Raw genomic sequence first — 12803 nt, forward strand, 5'->3', positions numbered from 1 at the left:
CAAGCTACTCCACTTAGTGGACTAAGATGCCTTAATTCCTAGTGCTCCTAGATTCCAAAGAATCTAAAAGAAAACTCTTAAATGTTCTTGTTTAAGGTGTCTGGTTGATTTGGATGATGTATTTGAGTGTTACCGGAGGGAATAAAGCTGTTCAATTGCTCTTCAGTATCAAAACTAATCACCAATATTCTGGGTTTTTTTCCTGAAAGGCCCTGGAGTTGCTGGTTACCTTACTGCAGGGACGACATCATCTGTAATGCCCAACGTACCACCCCCAGTAGACAACGAAGTGGGAGATGTCAGCTAAGGACTGGAAATTCTCGTGAAAGAGACAGGAAGGCAGACTGGCCAGTGATGAGGAACAGCACTTTTCCTCCAACACATTGAAGTGAACTTACTGCCTTTCCAAGTGTTTAATGACAGTGTTATTCCTTTTTCTATGACTGTTTTTTTGTTTGGGGTTTTTTGTTTTTGGTTTTTCTTTTTTTTTTTTTTTTTAGGAAAACATCAGTGATTCTAACTATCACACTGTAACACAAGAAAGCACTCTGTGGATCAGCTGAAATGGGTACACAAGAATTTTTTTTTCTTGTTGTACATAAGCACATTTTGTTCCTTTATATTTGTTTACAAGACTGTGAATCAAACTTTCCTAGTTTTTATATTTTGTGAATTAGCATGACTGGAGTTGAGCTACAGTCTAGAGGAATTGGGCTAAAATCACTTTGACCTCACCAACCACCCCCCCATGCCCCCAAAAGGGCATCCCCTCTTTTCCCAGTCTGATGTGATCACCCCCATTGAACATAACTTGCAAAGGGTTTGTCCCTGCACCAGTTCACTGATGTCCTTAATCATTAACATTATCCTCTTCCTGACACAAACAGCATTAGACATTTGTATGTACAACTGGCTTGACCAAATTGACAAAGCTTCAGCAAAAAAAAAAAAACAAACCACAAACTTAAAGTTGACATGTTATGTAAGAAATTAGTGTAATTGTGAAATGTTCTATACATTATCCAGTATATAAAAACTTTCTATATTGAGTGTACATTATACAGATCATTCATATGTACATAAAATTTTAAAATAAAGGGAATTAAGAGCCTTGTTAATGAGATAAAAGGTGGTGTTCTTCTGTAGCTGTTCTTTGAGGGTGTGGGAGATGAGGGTGGTCAGAGACCTTAATTTCAGTGTGGCTAAATAGGGTTCCTGGGCTTTCTTGCTTGGAAGAAGGCATTGTGCAGGTTTTGACAGCCTGGAGCAGAACTCCAAAGCCACAGGTAGCAGCAGTACAGCGTTTTGTGTTTGAAATGCATTTCTGCCACTGACTTGCTGACATTCTCAGCTTCCTAGGACGCATCCTTGGCAGGAAGGAAAAGGAAACTAAGATGGATGGAAATAGAAACAATAATTATTGCTTTCTCAAGAGAGACTATAATCTTGTTTTTAGGTATAATGAATTGATATAAGGTAAGAAACTTATTTGAGGAATGCCCTCAGTTCTAGGTACTCTGGAACTGTACCACCCTGCCCGACTTCAGCAGCCTTTGTTCAAACACCCTTCAGGTGAAGTCTTGGCTGTGGGCTCAAGGACAGAACTGATGAAGTCTCATCCTGGAGACTGAGCCAAACAGGACATCTTCTCTCCAACACACTACGCTAAGGTGGCTGGTTTGTTCATGCGAAAAGTAAACGCTTGTATCCTTAAGCTAATTGTTGATCAGCCCTATGTAAGTTGAAAAGTGATTGTCCTAAGGTTATAGGAAGCAGAACTACCCCTGCCACAGCATGCTGTGATCTGCCTGGATGAAAAAGTTCTCTTGTAAGTAACTAATGTCAAAGAGGATTGTTCCAGAAGCAGAGCTGAGGAACTCTTGGCAACTTCACAAAGGTGTATTGGGCACAAATGGCAGAGCCTGTTTTGGTAGCAGAGGAGGCCAGGAACTGCCCTGTGCCAAAACTTCAGCTTCTCAGAAGGGAAGGTGCTGCCTCTATGCTTAGACATATTTAAGAAAGGCTGGGAGCAGCTGAGGCCAGCAGCCAGGAGGAGGCTTGTGAGGATGCACAAAAGGAGACACAGAAGGGAAGACAAAAGGGGCATCTATCGATAAGGAAAAAGGTGAGGAGATGCATCTGGAGGAACACAGCCGAGGAGCAGCTACAGCTGACCTCCCATGCTGCCCCCAGCCTCACGTGAGGGGAGGTGAGGGAAGGTCTGAGTGTAGCGTCAGTGAAAAGCAGGGCAGCTGAGGGCAGGAACTGGGGAGAAGAGAGGGTTGGATGCAGCTGAGCTTTAGAAAGGGAAAAGAAAGGCATTACCCTAAGTGTTTAATTGCCATTTAATCAATAATTAAAAGTTTATCCTAGCTTGCAGTAAACTAAATTGGGTGAAACTGCTGAGTCAAAACTGCTTTGTGTACAATAAAAGGATAAAGAGGGCTTTGGCTCAGAGCAAATAAAGCACTTTAGGACTGTTGGAAAATAGATTTTATTTAGTGTTATAAAGAACCCAGATTCTGGTATTTACATGGCATTCTGCAAATTCTTAAAAGCAAGTCTCTGATTAAGTGTAGTAATGACAAGTAAAAGTTGAGAGAATATCTATTGCTTCAAGCTAGAATTAAGTTTTTGTATTCGTTCAATTTTACCCTAAACATTATTGCACTGAACATCCATTTGAGATGGCTTTATGCTGACATTAGATTTTTGCAGTTAGTTTCTTTGACTGATCGAGCAGTTCCCACCTTGCAATTGTTGAGAGATGAACTTCATCGGGCCCATCTGCCAGGCGCAAGGTCCTCATATAAGCAAACCTGTGTCGGAAGAGCTGAATTAGGGGGAGATTTCTAATCCTGCCCCAGCAGCAAGCCAGTTCTCTGCGCTATTCTCGCTATAGCCAGCCTTTCAACAAGACAAAGACAGTCTCTTTGAACAGAGCTAGCACACAGAGATACTACAGGATTGAGGTGTGTGGGCTGGAGATAGGCCATAAGGGATAAGACTGAGCTTTAGAAACACAGCCTCTGTGCTGCTGATAAAAACCGTAAAATTTAGGTCTAGTGCCAGCTCTTTTTTTTTTTTTTTTTTTTTTGTAAGGGTAAAGCAATGCAATTGCAGTGGAATTTAATTATAAAAGCGGTTGTTTAAAATTTTATAGTTTAAAGGCATATGGATGATTATTTCAGGTTACTTGCGGTGAAACAGCATGTACTGATGTTATAAAATCATCTTAAAAATAACACTTAGAATCTACAGCTAAGTCTCCCTTTACTCACATAAAAGCCAAAGGAAAATCCTGGGAAACTCCAGCTCCGCCACAGACTTGGATGGCACAGTCAATCACTTTAAGCACAGCTCGAGGGACAACCACTTTGGTCATGGCTACCTGTGAGAAGACGACTTGCGTTACCAGGAATAGTTTCATAAGCAACTGATAATATTTATCTAACAGTTCTACTGAAGACCGGTATCTTACAGAACATTCCTTCCTCTTTGGATTGGATGAGAGCGCTGCTGTTCCTGTTCCCTGGGTAAGATAAAACTGGTGCCAGGAGAGACAGTCACCCCCAACTATCTGATTGTGTTGAGACAAATGAGCAAAACTTCTTCAATTTTTAAATACTTCTATCAATCAGATCGATCTCAAAGCTTTTAACTGAGAATGCTTTCCCATCTCATAACAACCAAAAGCACATATTAAGGCCATTTATTTTCAACATAAAATTATGCTCTATGATTAAAAGGATAACTTTTAACAGTAAGTTTTAGCTTATATTTTGCAATACCAGCTCAATGCGCAGGTATTGCATCCCCAGGTCCTAGCCTAAGGCTGGCAAAGAAAAATTTACCTCTTTTCTGGCTTTTCTGTTGCCCAGCATGTCGATCTTGCTGGCTGTTTTCAGCGTAAGCAGTCGAGCCTGTTCTATGCTAAGCCGGCATTCAGCGATCCAGTGGGCAATAACTTCCTGCAGAAACCAAAGCCAACATCCAGAAAGGTCAGTTAATGCTGCCTAGGGCATCTGGCTCAACCTGCCCTAACGAGGGTGACCCTGTTCCTTGGCATGTGCCTGTTCAGTCATTTAGAGACACCCTTGTGTAAATTAAAGCTAGTTTGATGCAGGTAATCTAGTACGAGGAAAAAAGGAAAGAAAACACTTGAATGACAGAAATACTAAAGACAGAGCAGTTCTCTTCCTGGCAGGAAACAGGAAAAGGGGAAAAACTCCTGGTTCTGGCAAACTCTCTTTTTCTGCCTGCTAGCCATTTTCCTGAAGCTCTCCAAAGCCTGTGTTGTACTCCCTGCTTTCCTTTACCTGCTACCACGACTTGCAGCCATCTCTCTGTGTAACATGCCCCAGTATACAAAAACTAGGGGGGGTGAAAGAGGAGAAGAATTGGTTCTGGTTCCCTCAGACTAGTGGTGATGGTGTGTTACACCCCCAAGCAAACAGCTGCAGGGTGGTGCCTGCTGCATCTGTCTGTTTGCATTGGTGATAAATTAGTTATGGTCTTGGCAGCCCTTCCCTGTTCCTCTTATCTAATTCCCAGCTGCAGCCAACATACCACAGTAGGAAAAAAAGTTCCTGTGATGCTGTTTGGCGCCTGCGCCAGCCTCGGGCACGCACTCCTGCCTGGAGCCAGGATGTTGTAGCCTGAGCAGCTGCAGGAGGCACGAGCGAACGTGTGGCACTCGCTTCAGCACAAAGGCTGGGGGCTCAGCTTAGCTCATGCCAGGTGAAAGTGTTCAGACGCACTTCTACAACAGCTCCTGGGGCTGTAACTAACTGCCAGGGCAGCAGTCAGCCTGTTACCCAAGGCAGCCTGCAGCCTCCCTGCTTCCTTAGCTGTGCCCAAGCTGTGGGTAACCCAGGCTGGCTACGCAGCTGCCCCCCACCCAGGTCTTGCCTGAGGCTTTATCAAACATTGGATTTACTTGAATGAGCTTCTGAGAGAGTGCTCCTCATCCAACTCATTAATTCTAGGTTACAGGCGTGAATGGAAGTTTGGCAATGACATGACTGGAAAATGGATATGTGAGATTATTCCCTCTGGAGCTGTACAAACAATTTTCTGTAACCTGTGCCAGACATTAATTCAGTTTCCTCTTTCCGTTGCTTTTACTTGTTTTTTCCAATAAAGTCATCCTATCTGTTGGATAAGACTGACAAACTCTTGAAATTTGACAGGTCAACTACTAAGTACTGATGGTTCCTATACAAAGCAAACTGTCATCTTTTCATTATTCTAGAGAGCGCTCTCTCTCATGAACCAGTATTTCAATTCCAGAGCCAGAAAAGACCAAATATCCCCATATGGCTTTGGTTTGGTCTGTACTTTCATAAGTGAGTACTAATAATTGATCAGCAAAGTCAAATTTAGACCTTTGACTGTCTCTGGTAATAATACTGGGTGACAAGTTTGATACACAAAAATGGTGAATTCAGATTATAACTACAGAAACATAAGCTGTCCAAACTGATCAGTGAAAGCAGAGGAAAAAAACACGGTGACAAAACCTATTCAAATCCAGCAGAGGATACCCAATTCATCGCAAGGAAAAAAAAAAATAATCCTGGAAGTTACAGTGAAAAATAGGAGCCTCGCAATGTGATTTTTTTCCCTCGCCACTTGAGGCGTTATGAATATGGATTCAAGATTAGGGCACACCTATTGCAGTGTCCATTATTCGAGTCACAAGCTTCTGTATGGGCAAAACAAAGGGTGATGTTTGGAGCATGTGAATTGAGACAAAAAGGGAACATGCTTACGTGGTGATACAGTTTCTTGCCGAAAGTCTCCCTCTGTGCTGCGCGCTGGCACATTATCTGTAGAGCAGTTTCAGCGGCACCAAGGGACCTCATGCAGTGATGAATACGGCCTGGCCCAAGCCGACCTTGAGCTATCTCAAATCCCCTGCCCTCACCTGCTTGGAAAGAAGAACAGGCACATGCAGACTCCTTGATTCCCTCTTGAAATGGTCCAGGGCTCTGTGCAGAAGCGGCCCCTTAGCACCAGAGCTAGAAGCAAGCTTCTTAGAAGTTTATTTTGGAGAACTGTTACTTATGTATTCCAACTAGGTCCACATGGACATGCTGCTAATAATACTTACAGCACAAAGCGCACTCTTACGTGGTTTCTTAGGGTTTGTTTGATTTACCTGATTTAATTTAAATGTTGTTACTCTAACATTGAAAAATACCTCTATGAGATTTGGTAAAAGAATCTGGGGGAAGACTTTGAGGTTTCCAGGTCCTACAGCTACTCAAGAGAGAAAGCTCTTTTGGCAAAATAAAAATAGCAGAGAGGAAATAGAAGAAATCGGGATTTATAGTAAGTGAGAGAAGTAGAGCAAAGTTCTCCATCCAGAAGGTCATGGTTCCGGCCTGCTTGTTCTTTTGTTCTTTTTTTTCAGTTCTGCTAAGCCTGCAGGCACCCAGGCTTGTACGTCCATGGACTAAAGGAGAACGCTCTTTTTCAAAGTCTGTAAAGTCTATGAGAACTGGTTTTGGGGAAAGAACCCTGCTAACAGTTTCTGCTTAGCTCTGCTTCAGGAAAGTGATTCTCACATGACAGCTACGGCTGTTCTGCTTCCTTCCATCACCTTTCTGCTCTAAACAAGTTACATTCACACAGCAGGTAGACTGCTGAAGGAAGAGTGGACTCCCTCTTAACACGTTTGAGATCCCGGCTCAACTAACTGTAGTTCTTTACAATAACTTATGGTGATTCATAAAATAAACCACCATTTCATGAAACTTGGTTCATTGCTGTATGTATTAAAAAGGAGTCAATACAGAAACTCACCCAGTATTATATTGGAGACAGGTACTCGCACATCATTAAAGTGTATCTCAAAATGTCCTCCATGGATCTCATCTACAGGGATAGAGACAATACAACAGCAGGGTAAAACGAAGGAAGATAAACATACAGGTCTTCAATTCCTAACCCTTTCTCTATATATGCATTTTACTGATTTATTTCACATACCATATTTATTAATATTACTGCAGCTTCTGAGACTGCTAGCAAATTAATACGCATATAGCTGATAAATATTATCACCTACCCAGGTAACCAAACACTGAGAGAGGTCTTATCAACTTCAGCCCTGGAGTGTCCATGGGAACAATAATCATACTGTGCTGCTCGTACCTGATCAAGACAAAACGCACAAGTTACGATTAAGTTTGAGGTTCCCTTCTGTCCCTTCCCTCCACTTCTTTTTTTTAATTTCTATCTTCAATTTAGCACTCACATAAAGCCAGTGTTGAGATTTACCTATATTGATTGCAACCATGCTGCCTGCATGCAGTGTGGCCTGCATCCTCCAACGCTCCTTGAATCACTAGGCAACAAATAAAAATGTACTACTGGCATCTAAGGCACCACGACCTAAAAACTAGTACTTCTGTCACTTTTGTGCAAGTATTTCTGTATTACCCAGTCCATTTTCTCCCCACCCCCACACATGCATTTTTCTTTTTTTTCCTCAAAACACGTTTATCATCATCATCATCATCTTGGCCTGTCTATAGTTTAGGAAAAGAATCCCCATGTTTAAATTCCTTGAGAATATTTAAGGTCAGTTAGCAGTCACACAGAACTGGAGGTGATGTGCCTGACTTTAGGCTCCAGTTCTAGCAAGTGCACTATCACGGAATGCCCTCCATGAACTTCTGTGCGGCTTGGAAGAGCTCAACAGATGCCATTGTCTGTTGGAAAAGCATCCTGTATGCTGTAAGCAAGTTATTGTTTACTTCTCAATAGAACCCAGACAACTCTAAAAACTTAAGATAAGCAGTGGAATTTGGGCTAAAATCCAACTTAAGAGATATAAATGTTCCAATTCTTTTGTGTCACAAGCTGTGTGATTTTAATGGAATCAGTCACGAAGCATTTTATTCATCACTTGTGCAAGTTTTTGTAAAAGGCAATTTTAGGTTGGTAATACGAGTTAAACAACATATTTGTTTTAAACAAGAAGAGGGAAGTATAATATTTACACATATAGGAATGGAATGAGCAGGTCTGATTAAAGATGTGCAACGCTCTCTGCTCACACAACTTCACATAACAAACATCTCATGTTTCAAACTTAACTTTCTTTAGCTACAGATAACTTTGTGAAAAACCTGGTAGATAACTTCAGGTCTCTGATGTGCCACTTGTACTCATTCTGGTCAGGGAAGCTCTGAAAAGTTTTGGGTTTATTATCATTTAAGCAAGCAATTCTTACTCTTGTTAATTTTTCTATATACTATACTTATGAAATAAATTGTAAGCCAGAGATAGTTGTTGGTTGAACAACTGATGCAGACTAAAACTAATGAGACCAAGATAAAGTTACTGAACCCCCCCAAAATTTCCTGATCCAATTCATCCCACAGCTGCACGAACACTGGAGCTAGTGCAATGGAAGCATGTGGATGCAAGCTGGTGACAGTGAAAGGGTTGGGAGGCTTCAGTCATCAGCAGCTGACAGCAAAACAGGAGCTTGGTCAGCAACATTTTTCTCTAAACAGACACATGCGTAAGTTTAAAACTCCCCTGTAATTCACGAGCGCATCCAACTGATCAAGGCAATTAATGGCATTTCACTGAACAAAACTTTTGCAAGCAGTGACTCTTCCAGGAAACAAGTTTTAGATAACTCTGTGAGTCTCCTAGGAATCCTTACCTGGATGCTGAGGAGTTTTTGGTTTTGCCCATTACAATCGCAACTTTGCAATTTGGGTTCCCAGCACCTTAAAGTCACAAACGCAAAAATAGTTTTCAATTATAAAAATCTCAATGTAGAATCAAATGAATTTAATACGAATAAATCTTACTCTCTTCCTTTCGTGATACAGGAGGAAAAGCATGCAATCTACTTCTGTGTTTATACTCTGAGTAATGAGTCTGAAACAAAATACATCTTATTGCTTAACATGTAAAAGGAAGTTGACATGGGGAGGGGAACCACGAAAAGCCAAATATCCAACCCCTCCCAGATCCAGCTCCATCCTCTATTCCTATGAAAAGGGAACAAGAAGGTACTTGAAATGGAATCTAATTACTTCTGTCTCGAACATGGCTAAGCAAATAAGTGTGATACAAAAGCATACCTGAAGGTAAAATCCTGCCATTTAAAAAGTAAAACTTCTTAAAACTATAAAGACCAGAGAATCTATGTGGGAATGAAATGCCAACCACATTAAAAACAAATTACACAGATAAGGCTGTCAAAGGGTTATCATGATGACTTTGCTAATACTTCAGCATAACTTCTCTGGAATTAAGTTTTTTTCCCCCCTTCATGCAAGCTTGTATCAGGAACAGCGTGGCCGGCAGGAGCGGGGAAGTGATCGTGCCTCTGTACTCGGCACTGGTGAGGCCTCACCTCGAGTACTGTGTTCAGTTCTGGGCCCCGCTGTACAGGAGGGACACTGAAGTGCTGGAGCGTGTCCAGAGGAGAGCTACCAGGCTGGTGAGGGGTCTGGAGACCAGGTCATATGAGGAGAGGCTGAGGGAGCTGGGCATGTTTAGCTTGGAGAAGAGGAGGCTGAGGGGAGACCTCATTGTCCTCTACAACTACCTAAAAGGAGGTTGGAGAGAGGTGGGTGTTGGCCTCTTCTCCCAGGTGAACAATGACAGGACCAGAGGAAATGGTCTGAAGCTGTGGTAGGGGAGGTTTAGGTTAGATATTAGGAAGAATTACTTTACTGAAAGAGTGGTCAGGCACTGGAACAGCCTGCCCAGGGAGGTGCTTGAGTCACCATCCCTAGAGGTATTTAAGAAACGTCTAGATTTGGCACTTCAGGGCATGCTCTAGTGACAGAGATTGTAGGGGTTTTTTAGTGTGTGTATGGTTGGACTCGATGATCTCAAAGGTCCCTTCCAACCATGAAGATTCTATGATTCTATGAAAATGACTTTAGTTTGCACTTCAAAGAAAGATCTGAGTGGAAATCCTTACCTGAAAATAATCTGCTAGCATTTCAAGCCATTGATAACATTATTTGGGATGTGTCTTTGTAGCATAAAGCTAGCATTTTAATGTACAAGTCGTAGAGAAGGACTACTAATCTACCACTAATTAATATGGTATCTTATTTCTAAGAGCCTTAATCCTCACTATGTTATTTCTTTAAAGGTTGCTTAGTACCAAAGCACGCTCTCTTTCCTTTCAAAGTCTCACACAGACAAAAAAGCTAGGGAAAAGGTGGCAGGATTATACCTGACATATGTAACAATCAGTAAATTTTTTATTGCTATCTCAATGCATAACACAAGCTTTGCCGAGATTTAATTCAAGACTTGATCCGTATCAACTCGGTTTGTTTTGAGGTCAGAAACAAAAATGACTTTTTCTCTGGCAGCTCTTATCACAAGGTTTTGGGAGCCTCTGGTCTCGACAATACAACCACCTGGCTTTGAGCTGAGCTACTTCCTCCTACGAACAACCACTGTGATGGCCGGGAAGTGGGAGAGAGATTTACCTCGTTCTGATAAACGCTGCCCATTTTGAGCACCAGACTGCTAGCTGTTTACTTTCTGCTTTTGCAATATGCTATTCAGCCATTGTTTTCAAAGCCGGGGGGGGGTGTGTGTGTCCGTGTGGTGTGTGTCCCAAGAGCTGTACAATGCAATGCTAACGAGCTGAAATATCCCACTGAAAACCTGAGATGGTGGGGAATAAACCAGCTTGGAAAAAAGAAAGGTAGCTCTCAAACAGTAGGCTCATTTGGGCAACTGCAACAAGCGGGTGACCATCCCCCAAAAACCCACAACACATGCTTTGCAATGTACTACCCTGAAAAGAGAAATGCTGTACTCTTAAGGGGTATTTGACTCTTCCACAGAAGGTAAAGAATTGCACAAGTGGTGTTTTCTAAACCACATTTTTCTTGAAGTGAGGTTTACAACAAAAGATGGAATCTCTACAACTTTATGGAATCTCTACAAAAACTGTTTTGTAAACAATCCTCAAGTTACATCCCTGCTTCAAAAAAAGGTAAATGTCACTGTGTTGTACAAAAGAAAAAAAATCAGAAGCAGCTTTCCTATTGAACTTAGTGAGGAGTTCACTGAGAACTAAACATCTGGTTAGACTCTCTAAATCATCAGTACAAGTTTCTGGAAGGCAAACGAGTATCTCCATTTCATATGTACTTATTCCCAACTGAACACAGCAAAGGAAGGCAGATTCCTGGCCTTTCCACTCCTTAGAGTCTGAACTTCTGAAAATCCAAAACAAATTTTACACAACTTTGACCCATAAATGCCAAAAAGAAGTTCCGGTCTAATGCAAGACTCTGAAAGACTCCAGTGCTTTGGAAGAAATGCAGACTGCCTGGATGCAATAAATCCCTCATTTCTAAATAGCATTTTTACATTCCTTACAGAATTCAAAAAAAGGCTGCTGGAGAATGGGGGGAAGAGTCAGAGAAGCCTGTCGTTTTGGCAGGATTTAGAAGTAGTTTTGCAAGAAACTCACAATTGAACAAATAGAAATAGTAGAGATTTTAGAAGGTCAGTTTTAAGCCCATTTCCATATTGATAAGCTTTTTAATGTATATGTCTGCACAACCTAGCCAAAACTTTTACACCACAATGCTGCTACATTGGGGAACACTGTAAGTTTAACTAATGTATGATATTTTTTAACTCTTCATGGCACTCACATAGGCAAAGACAACGATATTTTAAAATGTGCTTAGAGGGTTGATCACAATCCTATCAGAACCCTGATCTTTGCTATCAGGGGGTGTAACACGCTTAAGATAACTGACCTTCACACAATCAGCTCATACATGTTCTTTCTGGTGGCGAGTACTAATGAGGCACAGACACGGACAATACAACCTTTACTTAAAGAAGCTGCCATATAATCTGGTTTCAGAAGCCAATAGCACCCCAAGATAAGGCAAGATAATCTACTAGTTGAATGCCCAGAACACCTATGACTCTTGCCATGTTGGCTGCTGCACCGATGGGTTACCTCTCACTGCTAAAGATCGGGGGTCTGTGATGAAGTTACAGACTTGGCAGCTTCCTACAAAGGCACTGATAAACACAAGTTCTGGACTCCTCTACAAGAAGAAACTGGACTCAGTAGGGTGCATGGCAGTGTGGTATTAATTGTGGTAATATGAGGATCTTCCAATGGAGAAGAGTGGACACCCTAAGAGCCTGCAGTAATTTCTATCTACTAGCACAGTATGTTCCATAGTTTTATCTCATCTTCTCTAGATTACACTGCTGGGCATCTGGTTCATGTATGGTAAAGACCATAATGTATCTGCGAGCAAATTGGCTACAACCAGTAAAGCCAGAGACAATGCTGGGGTTCTGCAGCTAATCAGCAAGGACTACGCTGTCCTGCCACTGAACGTGGCTGTTAGTCATTCCAGTCTCAGATGGTGCCAGTGAGAACAGCTGCTCTCAACAACACGTAGGAGTTTTTTTTCTCACCTTCATTCCACTTTTACACAGTCACAAGCGCTTCCTAGTTAAACAAGATCCATCGTCATTGTGCATTCACTTTTACTTATAAAATACTTTTTGTTATTTTTGAGCTTATAGGGCCATACTGAAATGCAGTATTACACGACGGTATTATTTCTGTACCCTGACCGGAAGGTTCTGTCTTCCTGGCATCTTGCAAAGTAACAAGGAGCTGAGGTACCGTAATAAACAGCACAGGATTTACATGAACTGCCTTCCTACAGCCTGCCCACAGGACCTCTTAAGCACTGGTAACACAACCATCTTTTCTGCAGCCAACACACAGAGGTATTCCCTTGGGAGCTTTC

The 12803-nt window shown here is 41.8% G+C and overlaps 2 protein-coding genes across 6 annotated transcripts in view; one reads left to right on the plus strand and one right to left on the minus strand.

The window, feature by feature from the left end:
- DNAJC13 (DnaJ heat shock protein family (Hsp40) member C13) overlaps positions 1–526 on the plus strand; it is a 54778-nt gene extending 54252 nt beyond the window's left edge. For all 3 annotated transcript variants that reach the window (XR_010069875.1, XM_063325306.1, XM_063325307.1), the window contains one exon: positions 210–526. Coding sequence is in view for 2 of the 3 variants with exons in the window: in XM_063325306.1 (XP_063181376.1) it covers positions 210–307 (98 nt within the window). In the remaining variant the exon portion in view is untranslated. The remainder of the gene's footprint in view (positions 1–209) is intronic.
- Positions 1–12803, minus strand: part of ACAD11 (acyl-CoA dehydrogenase family member 11) — a 36554-nt gene that overhangs the window by 1205 nt on the left and 22546 nt on the right. Inside the window, exons 14-21 of one of the 3 annotated variants that reach the window (XM_063325311.1) lie at positions 8687–8753; positions 7076–7161; positions 6811–6882; positions 5775–5929; positions 3855–3971; positions 3282–3391; positions 2751–2819; positions 971–1389 (exon numbers count right to left, since the gene is read on the minus strand). In XM_063325311.1, coding sequence (XP_063181381.1) covers positions 1356–1389; positions 2751–2819; positions 3282–3391; positions 3855–3971; positions 5775–5929; positions 6811–6882; positions 7076–7161; positions 8687–8753 — 710 coding nt within the window. In that variant the 3' untranslated portion in view covers positions 971–1355. The other 2 variants (XM_063325308.1, XM_063325309.1) reach the window with 2 other exon arrangements.

Source organism: Chroicocephalus ridibundus, chromosome 2 (genome assembly GCF_963924245.1).
Source record: "Chroicocephalus ridibundus chromosome 2, bChrRid1.1, whole genome shotgun sequence".
NCBI classification, from domain to species: domain Eukaryota; kingdom Metazoa; phylum Chordata; class Aves; order Charadriiformes; family Laridae; genus Chroicocephalus; species Chroicocephalus ridibundus.